This window comes from Anabrus simplex, chromosome 1 (assembly GCF_040414725.1).
Source record: "Anabrus simplex isolate iqAnaSimp1 chromosome 1, ASM4041472v1, whole genome shotgun sequence".
NCBI lineage: Eukaryota > Metazoa > Arthropoda > Insecta > Orthoptera > Tettigoniidae > Anabrus > Anabrus simplex.
The window spans coordinates 505,121,393-505,137,662 of record NC_090265.1 but is presented as its reverse complement, the minus strand read 5'-3'; the positions used below and the strand labels follow the sequence as shown (position 1 = coordinate 505,137,662).

The 16,270-nt window shown below is 42.1% G+C and overlaps 1 protein-coding gene across 1 annotated transcript; it reads left to right on the top strand.

The window, feature by feature from the left end:
• The first annotated feature begins 6,727 nt into the window (after positions 1–6,727).
• On the top strand, positions 6,728–15,717 carry LOC136868306 (endocuticle structural glycoprotein SgAbd-2-like). The gene is made up of 3 exons (XM_067144766.2): positions 6,728–6,771; positions 12,653–12,924; positions 15,225–15,717. Exons 1-3 carry the CDS (start codon positions 6,760–6,762, stop codon positions 15,490–15,492), a joined length of 552 nt encoding a protein of 183 aa, XP_067000867.1. The 5' UTR covers positions 6,728–6,759; the 3' UTR covers positions 15,493–15,717.
• The last annotated feature ends 553 nt before the right edge of the window (positions 15,718–16,270 follow it).

The following is a 16,270-nucleotide window of genomic DNA, read 5'->3' as shown; positions in this document are numbered from 1 at the left end:
GTGGAGAAAGGTCAAATCCGGCAGTAACTGTGGAGCGCCCTACCGCTAGACAACGCGGCATCATGGTTTGGGGCGCTATTGCGTATGATTCCACGTCACCTCTAGTGCGTATTCAAGGCACGTTAAATGCCCACCGCTACGTGCAGCATGTGCTGCGGCCGGTGGCACTCCCGTACCTTCAGGGGCTGCCCAATGCTCAGTTTCAGCAGGATAATGCCCGCCCACACACTGCTCGCATCTCCCAACAGGCTCTACGAGGTGTACAGATGCTTCCGTGGCCAGCGTACTCTCCGGATCTCTCACCAATCGAACACGTGTGGGATCTCATTGGACGCCGTTTGCAAACTCTGCCCCAGCCTCGTACGGACGACCAACTGTGGCAAATGGTTGACAGAGATTGGAGAACCATCCCTCAGGACACCATCCGCACTCTTATTGACTCTGTACCTCGACGTGTTTCTGCGTGCATCGCCGCTCGCGGTGGTCCTACATCCTACTGAGTCGATGCCGTGCGCATTGTGTAACCTGCATATCGGTTTGAAATAAACATCAATTATTCTTCCGTGCCGTCTCTGTTTTTTCCCCAACTTTCATCTCTTTCGAACCACTCCTCCTTGGTGTTGCATTGTCACTGTCAGTCGGTGTATATGCCTCTTCATTGGATGAGCAATTGTTTTCAGATCTGTATCATAAATGTCTGCCATCAGACGATCCAAGAAAAAACAGTTTACAGATTTTATGCGCAGTAGATTCAGAAATGTATTGCAGTACTTTCTTTACACAGAAATAAACAGCTAAAATTCAGTTAGCTCATCACTTCAATCATGTCCGGATCCATGGCTAAATGGTTAGCGTGCTGGCCTTTGGTCACAGGGGTCCCGGGGAATTTTAACCTTAATTGGTTAATTTCACTGGCACGGGCTGTCTGTATGTTGCCTTTATCATCATTTCATTCTCATCACGCCGCGCAGGTCACCCACGGGAGTCAAATCAATAGACCTGCATCTGACGAGCCGAACTTGTCCTCCGACACTCCCGGCACTAAAAGCCATACGCCATTTCATGTTTACTTCAATCATAGCGGTTTTCTTGGTAGTCACAAACAAAGTGTGTTTAAGCACACCTTATTTGCTTTCGTTGTTTCGCTGAGATTTCTTCGACCAATCGCCGTCCTTATAAAACACTATTCCTTAACAACTTCTTTTGCTAGTTGATTTACGTCGCACTGACACAAATAGGTCTTATGTCTGAGATAGGATAGGGAAGGGCTAGTACTGGAAAGGAATCGGCCCCACTGTCGAACCCACTCTCCCGGATGCAAGCTCACAGCTGCGCGCTCCTAACCGCACGGCCAACTTGCCCGGTTTTACTTACCAAAATATAATTTATTCAGTCATTAAATATGTTATATAAAATATATATCGTCCCAGAATATAAAACCGTAAATGATCATCTTCTTCTTCTTCTTTTCTAGCCTATTTCAATCCACTGCTGGATATAGGCCTCTTCCATGTGCTTCCATCGTCTTCGGTCTTGAGCCACTTGGAACCAGCGTGTTCCAGCCAACAGCTTTATGTCGTCGAGCCATCTCTTCAGGGGTCTTCCAATGCCTCTCTTGTGTCCCCATGGTCTCCAGTGAACAATCCTAGAGGTCCACCTGTTGTAGTCTTGTCGAGCTACGTGTCCTACCCATTTCCATTTTATACAAATACAAAATTGTATATTGTTATACAATTTCAATATATTCAATTTATAAATTAATTTAAGAGAATGCATGCACTGAGTAAGAAAATGCATGGGTAACCACTTTTAGGCTTAGGGCTGAATATATTGAATTTCTTTAAGAATTGATTGAATGTTGTTCGTAGTCTGTAAGGAGGTACACTGAACTGGTGAATATGTTTGATTTTATCAGTTGGTCCATATTCCTTAAGAATACACTGTATATGTTGACAATAGTCACGACGTTATGACAGTTTAACAGTAAGACGTCTGCAGTGGGCAGTCATAGGGAATTATACTGTATTAAAATGTAATGTATTTCTATGGAGAAGAAAAATTCCGGAAATACGGCGTTTTCCCACAACAAGATTTCATATTAAAAAATTCCGTGCAAGGGAGATAGTTTGCATAAAATAAGATTAGAGGGTTATTCAGCTAAATTGTCCACCTCAAATGCGTTAACGATATAGGCATTCTGTTTTCAGATTCTTAAAATGTATTAAGGCCTTGGTCAAAAAGTAGATGGGGTATGTATGTTCATCAGCAAGCCGTGAGTCACGCAGCATCATAGCGAGTGGAGGATCACTTTCTGCGTAATACCTGCACATATGAAACCCTGTAATATCTCCAAACGTACACGTTGTATTTGTAAAATAATCGCACCACTGAATCTTTCGCTCGATTCTTAGTTGCTCAATGGGGTGAAATTAGTATAGTCCCATTAAAAAAAAATCTGCCGGTTTCTGGGTAATTTCGTACGTGATTGAGACGAATTGAACAGTGCTTTATGAGCCTCTTAATACATTTTAAGAATTATATAACAGAATGCCTGTGCTTAAATGAAAGATATATATATTTTTTTTTTTTGCTGTTTGCTTTACGTCACACCGGCACAGATAGGTCTTATGGCGACGATGGAGAGGAAAGGCCTAGGAGTTGGCAGGAAGCGGCCGTGGCCTTAATTAAGGTACAGCCCCATTTGCCTGGTGTGAAAATGGGAAACCACGGAAAACCATCTTCAGGGCTGCCGACATTCGGATTCGAACCCACTATCTCCCGGATGCAAGCTCACAGCCGCGTGCCCCTGACCGCACGGCCAACTCGCCCGGTATTGAATGCATGAGATCAGGTGAGAAGATCGGAACATTCATCTGTACATATAGCACCTTAGGATACATAGATTCAAATCTTGGGCGTCTAGAGGAAAGCTACGGAGCTAACCACACAACTATAAGAGGTCATTAAACCTATATTTCATGGTGCGTTAAGAATACTTTCTTCCTGTGTAAAAGCTGTCTTTAAATAATTACGTTACGTCACTGATTATTCATTTAAGGAGCCAGCCTGCCCTAGCCTCCAGTTCGATTCCTGGACGGGTTAAAATTTTTAACTGCGTATCTTTAATTCCTCTCACTCGGAGACTGGGTATTTGTTTGTCTTAATACACTTCATTCATATAGACACAATTCACAATGCTATGAACCACCAAGGAAACACACAATAATTAATACATCCCTCCACCTATGTCGGGATCAGGAAATGCAAATGGCTGCAAAACTGCTCCAAATCCGTATCAACTACCGACCCCAATAAATAGGGGAAATTTCAGGAATAATAATAATGAGTGACGTCGCACTAACGTATAAAGCTCTTTAGCATCGTAGAAAAAAGCAAGGACTGAGAAGGACGTGGTCATTGGCTCAATTGCGTCATATGCCCTTTAATTACATGGTGTGAAAATAGGGAAGCGTGTAAAACTAAATTCAGGGCTGCCTACGAGAAGGTTCGTATCCACTACCTCCCGAAAGTAAACTCAGATCTGAATTACATTTGGCACGTGGTCAATCCACTTGAGGTGAATTTTAGTAACCAGCTCTATTAAGACCATCAATAATTATAGGGACGGTAGACAAACTCATTACTACTTTTTTTTTTTTTTTTTTTGCTATTTTGCTTTACGTCGCACCGACACAGATAGGTCTTATGACGACGATGGGACGGGAAAGACCTAGGAATGGGGAGGAAGCGGCCGTGGCCTTAATTAAGGTACAGCCCCAGCATTTGCCTGGTGTGAAAATGGGAAATCACAGAAAACCATCTTCAGGGTTGCTGAAAGTGGGATTCGAACCCACTATCTCCCGGATGCGAGCTCAACGCTGCGCGCTCCTAACCGCACGGCCAACTCGCCCGGTGCTCGTGATTTTATGACTATGATTATTATTATTATTATTATTATTATTATTATTATTAATTTGTTCGACATTGTCACCATTATTTTTTTTTTGCTACGGGCTTTACGTCGCACCGACACAGATAGGTCTTATGGCGACGATGGGATAGGAAAGGCCTAGGAGTTGGAAGGAAGTGGCCGTGGCTTTAATTAAGGTACAGCCCCAGAATTTGCCTGGTGTGAAAATGGGAAACCACGGAAAACCATCTTCAGGGCTGCCGACAGTGGGATTCGAACCCACGATCTCCCGGATGCAAGCTCACAGCCTCACGCCTCTACGCGCACGGCCAACTCGCCCGGTAATCACCATTATCAACATCATTAACTTTACTTAAGGCCCGACAAATCAATAAACCTCTAACATCAATACATTTATGATATGTTACCGGGATTTAAATCCCACTGGGTACTTCTATGGTAGGCCCTACTTGGAGACGCCTCGCTACCGGAATTTTGTCCCACAGAAGTTATTCTTCGTGCAAGTAAATCCACCGACATGAAGCTAACTTATTTCAGAGCTTCAAATGTCGCCAGACCGAGCTGGGATCGAACCCATAAACTTGGCCATAGTAATTCAGCGCTCTATCGCCATAATCACTCAGCTCGAATACCTATATATATATGAGAACACAAACTAATGCATTTAAAGAATACACTGTCTATTCTTTTGGTAAATAATCTCACCACAGACATAGTGCAAGTGATAAGACAATAATTTTGCGTCAAAAATACATAGAACATGTTTAATTGCCGTTTAACGTGGCAATGTCTGTCAAAATACACTAACCGACTTCACAAAATATAATTTTTTTTTTCAATTTGCACACGTGGCAACGACAAAGATTGGTCTTATGGCGACTATGAAATAGGAAAAGTCTAGGAGTTGGAAGGAAGCGTCCGTGATCTTGATTAAGGTACAGCTCCAGCAATTCTCTGGTGTGAAAATGGGAAACTACTGAAAACCAACATTTGGGCTGCCGACAGTGGGGTTCGAACCCACTATCTCCTGAATGAAAGCTCACAGTTGCGCGCCCCTAACCGCATGGTGAACTTGTTCGATTTGACAAATTATTCGGTATGTAAAAATATAGAGGTATTTTCATTTTATAGTATGGCCTATAATGAGAAAGGAAGAAAGTTGGTTGTATGATTCAATTAATACAAAATGAGGAATAACAAAGTATATTCTCACGTGGAGGGGTATCTTATCTGCTTACTCAGGAAATATGTAATGGTTATCAAACTTCGACTGTTTGAAATTAAGTAATCAGCGACGGTCTGACGTTTGCTTCAATAATCATCGTCATGATGATGATGATAATGATTGTTGTTTAAAGGGACCTAACAGCTAGTTATCGTCCCCTATCAACATCATCATCTTCTTCTTCTTCTTCTTCTTCTTCATGGGAAAGGACTGGAATTGGGAAAGTAGCGGCCGTGGTCTTAAAAAAAGATAATATTTAACCACGAATTGTGCGACGTAATTATTATTACTATTATTATTATTTTATTATAATTGTACTGTGATTTCTGTTGAGCAGAGAGGGGGAGTTAAGGTTCCGCCTTGGCATTTGCCGGGTATGTAAACAGAAACCTACCTTCAGGGTTGCCGACAGTGGGATTCAAACCTACCATCTCCCGAATGCAAGCTCACAGCTAGGCCAACTCACTCATTATATCTCGGATTAGGTAAACAAAAGTCGAAAGTCAGTTTAGTTCATTTTTTGTCAGTCAGTTTGTTTGTTCGTTTGTTATGGTATCATGCGAAAACGGCTAAACAGAATTTCTCGAAACATGGAGTTCAACTGCAGGAATAGCCGTGTTGAACAGTGGGCTATACGGTCGCTTATTTATCTGGCTCCTCCTTAGTTGAATGGTCATCTTATTGGTCTTAGGAACAGAGGACCCGTGGTTCGTTTGCGGTCCGGTCGAGAATTTAATTCCTCCTATTCGGAGACTACTACTATCGATCTACTACTCCTCATTTAATTACAGCACAGAAAACTAACAACCACCACAGTAACACGCAATAGTGAGAACATCCGTCCACATAGGCTTGGTGTCAGGAAGGTCATCTGGTTGTAAAAGGACTAATATCGCCACGATGGAAGAAAACGAAATGTAGTGGCCTCCAATGTCCCTAGCCTCCAAAATTTATTAAGAATAAAATTGATCTAAATGACTAATTTTACTACTCATACTAACAATTATCCCTGGTAGATGCCGTTAATGATAGAATTACAAAAGACTAACCCCTCAACGACGACCACACAACAGATAATACCATTGAAATTCAAAGAATATTTCTTAAATTACAGTTCCAGTTGTTACGTACTAATTCTAAGATGACCTAATCCAGAATATGTGAGTGCCACTTTCTGCATTCCTTCAGCATATTCCCCCCTCCACTCCGCGCGCGTCAAAACAAGACATTTCAAAACAAATAAAAATCAAATGTTAAGGTGTGCGCGGACAGAATTCTCCCACGACTTCATTTTCAAGATCATAACCTTTCTTCCCATTTGCCAACTTGGAGTGGCATGGACAAATATGACAACAGAACCAGTGGAATGTCGTACTTACTAAATCATTCCCTCGTCTCTAATTTATTTGCATGCTATCATTTGAAAGAAAAAAGCAGCCATAGATCCATAAACTGGTTGTGAGATTAAGGTTACTGATGGGAGGAGTGGTCATCGCGGAGGGTTGATCTGGGGGTATATATAGCACATCTTCTGCAAGATCGAGACACACTTCACCTCCACTTGCCTTCTGAGCATAAGGACTAGTCTTCTCTTCGCTACATCATGAGGATTCTGGTAAGTAGTGGATCTTTGCTACAGATATCTATTGGAAATCACAGTTTGAATATTAAACAAATGACAATTAACCTTAACGTGAATTACGTTAATATATACAAAAGTCACCTCTTGACAGGCAATATTCCGGATCTTCAGCCACCTAGTTGTTTTACGTCGCACGGATACAGATAGGTCTTATGGCGACGATGTGACAGGGAAGGCTTAGGAATGGGAAGGAAGCGGCCGTGGCCTTTATTAAGGTACATCCCTCAGCATTTGCCTGGTGTAAAAATGGGTAACCACGGAAAACCATCTTCAGGGCTGCTGACAGTGGGGTTCGAACCCACTATCTCCCGGATGCGAGTTCACAGCTGCGCGCTCCTAACCGCACGGCCAACTCACCCGGTGTAGTTGATTCTAGTAAATACAATTTCGCTCTGGTGTCCATCTAAATTTGATTTAAAAATCAATACATTGCTATAAAAGTATTACATTTAATAAATGTTCAAATACCGGGCGAGTTGGCCGTGCGCGTAGAGGCGCGCGGCTGTGAGCTTGCATCCGGGAGATAGTAGGTTCGAATCCCACTATCGGCAGCCCTGAAAATGGTTTTCCGTGGTTTCCCATTTTCACACCAGGCAAATGCTGGAGCTGTACCTTAATTAAGGCCACGGCCGCTTCCTTCCAACTCCTAGGCCTTTCCTATCCCATCGTCGCCATAAGACCTATCTGTGTCGGTGCGACGTAAAGCCCATAGCAAAAAAAAAAAATGTTCAAATAGTTAAGTGCAAATTAATATTTCTTGTTATATTGAACATTTAGATTAGATTTTTTTTTTTTTTTTTTTTTTGCTAGTTGCTTTACGTCGCACCGACACAGTTAGGTTTTATGGCGACGATGGGACAGGGAAGGGCTAGGAGTGGGAAGGAAGCGACCGTGGCCTTAATTAAGGTACAGCCCCAGCATTTGCCTGCTGTGAAAATGGGAAACCACGGAAAACCATTTTCAGGGCTGTCGACAGTGGGGTTCGAACCTACTATCTCCAGAATACTGGATATTGGCCGCACTTAAGCGACTGCAGCTATCGAGCGTGGTATTTAGATTAGAGCAGAACTCGAGCATAGAAATGGCAAGCCCTTCAATATCATACCGTGAGTCCTTTAATCCTATTAGGTCTTAAGTGCCACTAAACAAAATTATTTTACGGTATTCGGAGAGGCCAGGGTGCCGGACGATTGCCCTGCACGACTTATTGCACCTGCCGGTAAATCTACCGACATAAAGCACACGTTTTTGAGCACCTTTCCGGACTGAAACGGGATTGAACAACTTAGTCTCAGGAGGACAGCGTTTTACCGGCTTAACCACTTAGCCAGGGGAAGACTCTGTGCCATTCTCTTATCTACATTTATGTGCTTTTCAATAAAAGTATAATAATATTCCCTGCTACTGATGGAAGTTGCGCAGTATAATGACGCTACGTTCATAATATGTTGTCTTGGAGTGGCTGGAATTGATAAATAAAGTGCAGAGATATGATTTCCGAGGATGATGTTCACACTTCCATGATAACATTTCGCTGTAATTTGTAAATGACAATAAATTTAATTGCTTATTATTGCGTATTAAATGATTTAGTTGTTACTGCGTAGCCGGTTGTACAATAAAGACTACGACACTCTCATAGGTTCATGAATACTAAACAGTGAGCAATAATTACATATTATTTTGTTGGCATCGAACTTATAACAACCACAATGACCACGTTATAATAATCTTATTAGCTAAATAATGTTTTACGAAGGTACGATTAGCTCGCCTTTTACTTCAGTTGTCGGGTTTCAAATTTATATCAATTGATTTCTCAAGCGCCAACGGCCGTAGCCGTGTTGAAACACCGGGTCCCGTGAGATCTCCGAAGTTAAGCAAAGCAACATTGGGCGTGGTCAGGAGTTGGATGGGTTGCCACGCGCTGTTGGTGGGGGGTAAGGGAATGGAGGAGCGGAAAGGAACTGGCCACCCTACCGCACGTAAACTCCGGCTCAGGAACACCTCTGCGGAGGTCCGGACCTGCCTTCGGGCAGAATAACCCTTACCTTTACCTTAATTGCTCAAGCTTAAAAAAATCTGAGAGATGGTGTGGTCATGTGAGGGAAATGGAGGAGCGTAGGTTACGTTGGAAAACAAGGAACACTATCAAGGAGGGTGAGAGGAGGCGAGGAAGATCAAGACGACGATCGTTAGATAAATGCTATAGACGCTATAGAACTAGTTGCAGTCCGACTCGTTGGCTGAATGGACAGTGTACTGGCCTTCGGTTCAGAGGATCCTAGGTTCGATTCCCGGCCGGGTCGGGGATTTTAACCTTCATTGGTTAATTCGATTGGCTCGGGGGCTGGGTGTTTGCGCTGTCCCCAACATCCCTGCAACTCATACACCACACATAACACTATCCTACACCACAATAACACGCAGTTACCTACACATGGCAGATGCCGCCCACACTCATGGGAGGGTCTGCCTTACAAGGGCTGCACTCGACTAGAAATAGCCACACGAAATTATTATTATTATTATTATTATTATTATTATTATTATTATTATTATTATTATTATTATTATTATTATTATTATTATAGCTAGTTGTAAATAGAGGACTGTGTAGGCACATAGTTACTTAACAGAGATTTTCAGATGAATGCTGAATAGAAGGAGGTTCTATAATCAAAATATGTAATTTGTCATGGAAATTTTATTCTTAATTTCGCATGCGACATACAATTCTAAACAGTTTCTTAGACATCCGATGATTTTAAAAGTTTACTTTTCACCCAATTTCCAATAAAACATGAGACAATTCATTAGTTTAAAAGCGTATTGACACTAACTCCTTGATCTCCATCTCATCATAGTGTCTAGATTCCCACCATTGCATTTACATCAGTGGAATAATTATAGGCCTATATATTTTACAGATACATGCGCTTAGAAAACAGGTATTCTGACTTATTATAATCTTAGTGAGATAGAGTGAGACATAAGGACACATATATTTTCACTTACCATGGTTCTACAGTCAGATGTCAGGGAATTTTAGAGTGGAGTGGGGAGGTACAGTTGACGAATCAACAGCGGTGTTATGATACCACGCCTTAGTGGGCCTAAGTAGCATATATTTCCGTGGAGATACGACATTTGCATGACATTATAAGCAGCTTGTACTCTGACATGTATAAATAGTCCATAAATTTCCACTTCAAATGTCTTGTGAGTAATGTTTCAAGTTATTCGTGTTGACACGCCACATAAAAATGCTCAACAAGTATATTCTTTCATATCTAAATCATCGCTGATTTCATCATCGATCACGGTTGGTATCTCTATAATGAAATGGCGTATGGCTTTTAGTGCCGGGAGTGTCGGAGGACAAGTTCGGCTCGCCAGATGCAGGTCTTTTTTGATTTGATGCCCGTAGGCGACCTGCGCGTCATGATGAGGATGAAATGATGATGAAGACGCCACAAACAACCAGCCCCCGTGCCGGTGAAATTAACCAATTAAGGTTAAAATTCCCGACCCTGCCGGGAATCGAACCCGGGACCCCTGTGGCCAAAGGCCAGCACGCTAACCATTTAGCCATGGAGCCGGACGTCTCTATAATATGTGTGTGTCTCTACATAGGCCGGTGTCCAAAGGATGTAATGGCCAGTTGAAGAATTTTATAACCATGCCGTCATGTACAAACGAGAGAAAATTATTGGTAAATTTCAAAATTACTTGCAAGTTAGAGAGAAAGTACGATGTAGTAACAATTCATAAGTTGTGCATCTCTTTCTGTGTTGAAATTATTTCCTAAAACTGGATATATTAAAGCAAATGAAATGAATGATTTCTGAAAAATCCGTTATTTCCGAAGTTATAACCTGTAATTTTGTAATCTTGTTGCCATTGTTCCCAATTTAGTGATTTTTCTCACAAAGGTAACTGCGATTCGAATCCTAAATAAGGTATGTGGGAGTTTCAAAATTAGCAATGTACTTTTGGTTCCTATTCTATGTAATACTGGAGGTCCCTTTGCTACGATCACAATATCAACAATCACATAAAAATTGTAAAGAACTGTAAATCTGTATATGGGCTACCATTATGGAAAGATCGCACGATTTTTCCATTCAAAGCCGCCTTCACACGTTTGTATGATATCGGCGGATCATCGAGACTCAATTCAAGATTTGGACTGGGATTTAAATCCGGGTGATTCTCTTACTACCGAACATTAGTTCGAAAGAAAATCCCAGTCGAATTCACTGGGTTTCGAACAGGGACGCTCATCATGGGAGTGGAATACGAATACACCATTGTGCCACGCCTTATTGTTCCATAAAAGGCTTACAAGCATAATAATATAGTAGTTTCATCAAGTGGTTGGTTTGAAGTTGAAGATCTAAATTTCCATGAGAGGAAAGATTACAGTGCGTGTTAGCCGAGGATCGGGCTTCTCATCATGGTGGTCACGGTTCGAATTCAGGCAAACTGTGAGGGAGTTTTGAAATAATTAAAATTTCGTCACTGTGGTTCGTATTCCAAGTAAAACGGGGGCTCCCGTGGCTATGATCACAACATTGGCACTCATGTAAAATAGCGGTTTGCATTCTACAAGTAAATAATAATCAATCAGTTAAGAGTCAGGACGTCTATTTAAAGAAAATACGGAAATATATTCCGTTATTATTATTATTAGCATAACTGCACAGATAAATTCTCATCAAACACAGTCATACTTAAATGAAACAATAGACTATTTTCTGAATTCTCGTTAAACGTCAGTAAGGAACTTGCACTACTCTCACTAATTAGATGAGGTGACGAAGTTTCTTCAAGCTCTTCTTCAGATTGTGATGCACTAGTCCTGTTGCTCCAATCACAACTGGTCCTGTGGTTGCTTGCCCCTTTCACCACTGATCCTGAACATATTATTTGAGCAGTTGACTGAGTATTTCAGCTACAGGATACTGTAAAATATGTCAGCCTAACGTAACTGGCATTGTGGTCCAATAGAATGATATCTCTTGTTGCTTGTTGTTTTAAGGGGCCTAACATCGAAGGTCATCGGCCCAATAGAACGATATCTGGTCTGTTATGTGATACTTTTCTGTCAGTCAGTCAACATTCTCCTGTCCTATTTTAGCTTGTATATGTTGTTTCTTAATTCGTTAGCACTCTTGTAGAGTAGGTATTAAACATTATGAATTTGATTATATTTCTACTTCTCTGATTGTCTGAAAAAATCCGCCTTTCATATCACTTTCGAAAATACTCTAAACTTATAAAATTACCCCAAATCAGATAATTACAAGTCAAAGGGAAGCCCTGAGAGAAATAGATCCTTTGAATCTTAGAGTGCTAAAGTTACACTGATGTAGAGCAAGTATTGCCATTTAGAGATACACGAACCATCACCATAATCTAAAAGTTTTCATTTCCCTACCTGTGGGCAAGGGGCGGGCCACTTAGAAAGCAACGCCTTCTCTCTGGCCAGGTACGAATTACAATTGGTTCTTGAGTTTCACGTAAAAAAAAAAAAAAAAAAAAAAAAAAACAAGATATGAAAGTGCAGGCGCTCCGTATTCAATCACCTGATTACAGAAAAATATTACCAAAGTAAAAGAAATTTAATTAGGAGTGAAATGTTGTCAATTATATTGTAGATATAAACCTCAATCAATAAAAATCAATAACCTCCAGGGCAATTATGGTCCGTTTGTTATTAAGTGGTATCGGATTTTCCCCTACATGGTGTAAAGTGATGTGTTCAGTTAAAGGCTTATATGTTCATTTTTCCAGCGTGCTCTTGTAGTCTCAGAAGATATGCGGCATGTAATGATGTGTTTATTTCCAGTTGTTGGCGGCCGCCGCGCTGTTCGTGGTCGAAGCAAGGCCCCAGTTCAAGCCATACAATCCAATCAGCGTACAGCTGCAGCCCCAGGCTCCCAAACTGGTCGCTGTCCAAACTCCTAGACCATCCGCCATATTCTCAGCTGCACCCACACCAGCACCCCTTCCAGTCCCCATCCGCAAAAACCCAGTCCCTGCTGTACCTCGTGAGTCTGAGCGCTGGGTTATCATCAAGCAGACCCAGGATGTGAAGCACGATGGCTCATACCAGTACAGGTAAGTGACTCAGAAAACGCTGAGGAGCATTTTTAACACCATAGAACAATGCAAAATGCTGCGAAAGCAATGTAAGGAATAAGCCTGGCAGGCCTGCACTTATACCTCATTCATACGAACGAGTATCCCGTTAACTAGAAGGCGATGTTATTAGAAGTCTCCATACCCAGTACTTTAATTATACACTTCTTCCTCTTTATTTGTTTACCCTCCAGGGTCGGTTTTTCACACGGTCTCAGCGTGGGATCCCATACCTACCGTCTCAAGGGGAGTGTCCTAGAGCTTCAGACCCAGGATCGGGGGATACAACTGGGGGAATGACAAGTACCTCGCCCAGGCGGCCTCACCTGCTATGCTGAACAGGGGTCTTGCGGGGGAGATGGGAAGATTGGAAGGGACAGACAAGGAAGAGGGAAGGAAGTGGCCGTGGTATTAGTTAGGTACCATCCCCGCATTTGCCTGGAGGAGAAGTGGGAAACAACGGAAAACCGCTTCCGGGATGGCTGGGGTGAAAATTGAACCCACCTCTACTCAGTTGACCTTCCGAGGCTGAGTGAATCCCGTTCCAGCCCTCGTACCACTTTTCAAATTAGAGTTACGTTTATTCTCTTTTCCTTTCTTCCAAATATCTTCATAACAAAGCATGTTTCATTATTACATTCTTTACAAGTTCATTTTCCTTTAATATAATTGTCACAAGCCACACAATCACCAGCTTTTGAACGCCCTCAGTGCCTTGACAACAATGTTCAAAACGAATTCCTACGGCAAGTCAATTTTGTCCATGCACGATTGTAGTTAGACCTAGTCTGAATTTGATCCCACGATCTACGGTACAAGAGGCCACATAGTTATCCTAACTTGAGTGTTTTTTCTCACCTCCGTAAAGGCCATGAAGGCGCTTGGAGGAGTGGAAGGTAAAGGCTTCCACCATTGTTAACCTCGGCACGTGATGGGGTAGAGTGGTTAGCTCTACGCCCGGCCGCCTTTGCCCCCAGGAATTAACCTGGTACTCATTTTTGGTGTAGGCTGAGTAAACCTCAGGGTCATATGCACCTCCCGAAGTGGAAATCTCATTTCTTAAATGTTACGACTTCCTGACGGGGATTCGAACCCACGTCCTTCCGGGCGGACCGAGCACGCCTTTACTGCCTCGGCCAGGCAGCCCCTAACTTCTGTATTACTTATATTAAATTAACTTTCAATCCCTCAGTGTTATCATTATTAACTGAATATAAAACGTAATGGAAAATCAAATAGAATTTTAGCGGAGTTTGACTTTCCTTAAACTAGTTGTGTTAGTTTCCTCATTTTTAGTTTTTCTATCCAACCTATTTCGCTCAAGTCCTAGTTCTGTTCTGATTTCGAGAGTTGTAGAATCACGAGGACTAGACCGTCTCTTTCCTTCATCGATACATTAATTTCTCTATGGATCGGGCCTCTTACCATTCCCCTCTCTCTCTCTCACACTCCCGCCAAAACACCAAAAAATGACGGGATATTCATCTTCTTGTGTATATCATAGAACAATACAATCCACCCCCTTTACCTCCTTTGCTCCAAGTTAATATTTTAAGTTCTCTAACAATGAAACATTAGCCAATGTGGTACACAATCCTTGTGTTATTTCTACATAGGTTTTAATTCTCATTATAATAGTAAAGGGGTTTTCTGTACTTTTAACTACGGTGCTGGCCGCCTCCGTAGCGTAACGGTTAGTGTTATTAGACGCCGTCCTCGGGGGCCCGAGTTCGATTCGCGGTACTGCCAGAAATTTAAGAATGGCAGGAGGGCTGGTATGTGGTTGAAATGGCACATGCAGCTCACCTCCAATGGGGGTGTGCCTGACAAGAGCTGCACCACCTCGGGATGAGGACACGAGTTTACTTTTTTTTTTACTACGGTGCTGTACCTGGTGGACTGGATGGAACGACAGAATTGAAGCCAAGCAATTTCTCACTTACTCAAATAATACAAAGACAGAATATTGTACTTGGTAGGTGAGGCCATCATTCTTTTTACACTTCTTTTATTACTAACGAGTGAGTTGGCCACGCGAAATAAGTCGTTTGGCTGTAAGCTTGGTCTCGAGAGATGGCGAGTTCTAGCCTTATCATCATGATTTCTGCAAGTTGTTTACTGTGGTTTCTTATATTTATACTAGCCAATTGACGAGGCTGCACATCAACTATAGTCAGTTCTGTGCTATTCCTCTTCCAGCGTTCAGTCTGTGACAGTGTGACATTGAATTGCCTGAAATTATTACTGTTATTATTATTATTATCATCTCTTCGTTTCAGCCTGGAGACTGAGAACGGTATCGCTGCTCAAGAGTCAGGAGTCCTGACCAACCCCGGCCAGGAGAACGAGGCTGAGGAAGTCCAGGGTCAATACTCGTACACCGCCCCTGACGGTACCCCCATCACTGTAACCTACACCGCCGGAGTGAACGGATTCCAGCCACAAGGTGTCCACCTTCCCGAGGCCCCACCCATACCCGAACTGATCCTCCGTGGTCTTGAGTACATCCGCACCCATCCTCCCCCACCCGAACCCCAGAGATCTTAAGCGAACCCTGCCCCACTGACAGCACCCGATATTTGGCTCAGTGACAACATCTGCATGGCTGCGGTGGTCGGGCACGACGGAAACCCTCAAGGAAACGACGTTACATTCTTCATCTTCCTACGCTCAAAAACTAATCTAATTTAACTTCATGCCTCTCATAATCTATGTGAGTGTGTGCGCTCGTGTGTATAAATGTAAATACTAAATAAATAAAATGTGTGGCTAGTCCTGTATCCAGGCGTTTTACTTTCTCACTCCCCTCCAATGAAGTGTAAAGTCCTTGCAATAACATTACATTTGCAAGGTAAGGGTTTCTGGTAAAAACAACCAGTGTTAAGAATATTAAATATTCAGGAGAAACAATAAAATATCTAAATGTGGTTCTGCGTTGCAATGAAACCAGGCAACATTGTCGTACATCTGTTCATACGAAAGAAACAGGTCGTTGAAGTTTTTGATGTTGAACCTTAAAAATTGTCCTCTTAAAAATTAAAAATAAACATTCTGATATTGCTTGTTTTTGCCTTGAATTGTCACACATGAAACATAAATACTTCTTGCGTTCACTTTTAGCACAGCAGGATTTGTCCTGGTACATATATATTTAAATGAATGTCAATATCATCATAGTTTATTCAACAAAACTTGATGATAGGTTATGTTTGTGTGATAGACTTCTGGTAGTTTTTCTTACTTCATTTACATCGCATGGTATTGAAAACGGATTAATAACACACTAATATCGCAGTTAACTGGAATGTATTCACTCGGTGCATCC

Bases quoted from the DNA above. Each gene is read 5' to 3' on its own strand.
- LOC136868306 (XM_067144766.2), top strand. The intron at 12,925-15,224 runs GTAAGTGACTCA...TCTTCGTTTCAG, and splicing joins GATGGCTCATACCAGTACAG to CCTGGAGACTGAGAACGGTA.